Source organism: Belonocnema kinseyi, chromosome 2 (genome assembly GCF_010883055.1).
Source record: "Belonocnema kinseyi isolate 2016_QV_RU_SX_M_011 chromosome 2, B_treatae_v1, whole genome shotgun sequence".
In the NCBI taxonomy this organism is placed as follows: Eukaryota; Metazoa; Arthropoda; class Insecta; order Hymenoptera; family Cynipidae; genus Belonocnema; species Belonocnema kinseyi.
In genome coordinates, this window is record NC_046658.1 from 80,887,395 (window position 1) to 80,889,013 (window position 1,619).

At 31.4% G+C, this 1,619-nt stretch overlaps 1 protein-coding gene across 1 annotated transcript in view; it reads right to left on the reverse strand.

Annotated features, from left to right (window-relative positions):
• The window catches only part of LOC117182738 (rhodopsin-like), a 51,458-nt gene extending 50,107 nt beyond the window's left edge, over positions 1-1,351 (reverse strand). Inside the window, exon 1 of the mRNA XM_033375843.1 lies at positions 1,151-1,351. Within this exon, the coding sequence (XP_033231734.1) occupies positions 1,151-1,351 (201 nt within the window). The remainder of the gene's footprint in view (positions 1-1,150) is intronic.
• Between the last annotated feature and the right edge of the window lie 268 nt (positions 1,352-1,619).

Below are 1,619 nucleotides of genomic sequence, written 5' to 3' on the forward strand. Positions count from 1 at the left end.
CCCTGTAAATAAAATTGGGGGGGGGGGGCTTTAAATATAGAGTGAAAGAAAGGTTTGCATTGCAATTTTTGGACCACCCTATTGCACACCAATCGACCGTACATTTTTCTTCTTGGGCGCACTGCCATATTTGTCATGGTTATTCAAAGAACATGAAATATTTTACTATGATCTTGTTTTTATTTAAAAAAATAAAAACAGAATTGAAACAAAATTTAATAATCTTTCTAATGATTTTTTTAAATGTTCTAACTTAATTTTTCGCAGAGTTAGTTACTTTCTAAGCCACGCCTGTTTTAAATGCGATTTTCGTAAATGAACGCACAATTTCGACCGGTAGTGTATAAACTATATAACTAAATGTAACTTTCAATTTATTTTTCGCTTAACATTAATTAATATAATTTGTTCTGATATAACTTTATTAAAATTTAATATTAAAATTACGGAAAATCTCACATGCTTTTTCGGCCCTTTATTTATCGAAAATATTTCAAGTAGCACTCAAATGAAACAAAATTTAAAAAGCTTTCTAATGGTTTTTAAAAATTTTTTAACTTTATTTGTCGCTAAGTTGTTCACTTCCTAAGGCAAGCCTGTTTTTAATCCGATTTTCGTAGATGAGCGCACAATCTGGACCGGTATTGTATAAACTATATAACTAAATAAAACTTTCAGTTTATTTTTCACTAAACATTAATTAAAATAATTTGTCTGTTCACCTATCATCTTTTAAAATTGTAATTAGTACATAATAGAATTATAACTTAAATCTTCCATTGATAAAATTCTGATAATCAGTATTTAATATTTATAACATATATTAACATTTACATGCGAGTCTAACCAAATTTGCGTTAAACAACTTTCAATCAAATGAATTTTGCAAAATATAATTAGTAACAGTTCATAGTTTTAAAAGCCTACTTATATCTTTTTTTTTTAAATCTTAAGTTTAAGTAGTTAGTATAGAATCATAGATTAAAGAATAAACTCAAGGGAACAAGTAAGCCTTTGTCAAGAATTGGACCACCGATGTTCACATTCCACATAACTTTGATTAACGTGTCACCAAATAACAAAACGTACGTAAACAGTGAAAAAACACATCGATCCTCTATAATCTAAAAGAGATTTTTTTAAGACCCACCACCAAGTTGAGTAGTACAACATTAACAGGTGTCCACATGTTGGTTGCATCTTTAAGAATTACGACAATAACCAATAAGTTAAGAAAAAATCCGAAAAATCCAATAATTGCGAGCAGAACACCTGCCGCAATAAATGCGTGTTTATTTATCTGTTCATGGGGTAAAAAAACTTGCAAGTTCGTCGTGTTGCTCAATGACATTGCTCTTATAAACCCAACTTTATATGAAAGCTCGCGCACTTTATGTTTAAACAAAAGGTTTAAAAATTTCACATCTAAAGTGACATTAGCAGAATGAGGGAAACTTGCGCGCGGTATTAACCGAAGCTTAATGGCGATCTCTCTATGTAACTCTTCCCTTATATAGAGCACGTGGAGCACACCCTCCCGTTCCTAGCCACCCTGTCGAAAACAGCATGCGCGCAATCAGAGGCTGCAACAGGTACTCGACCGATTCACTAATGACTAA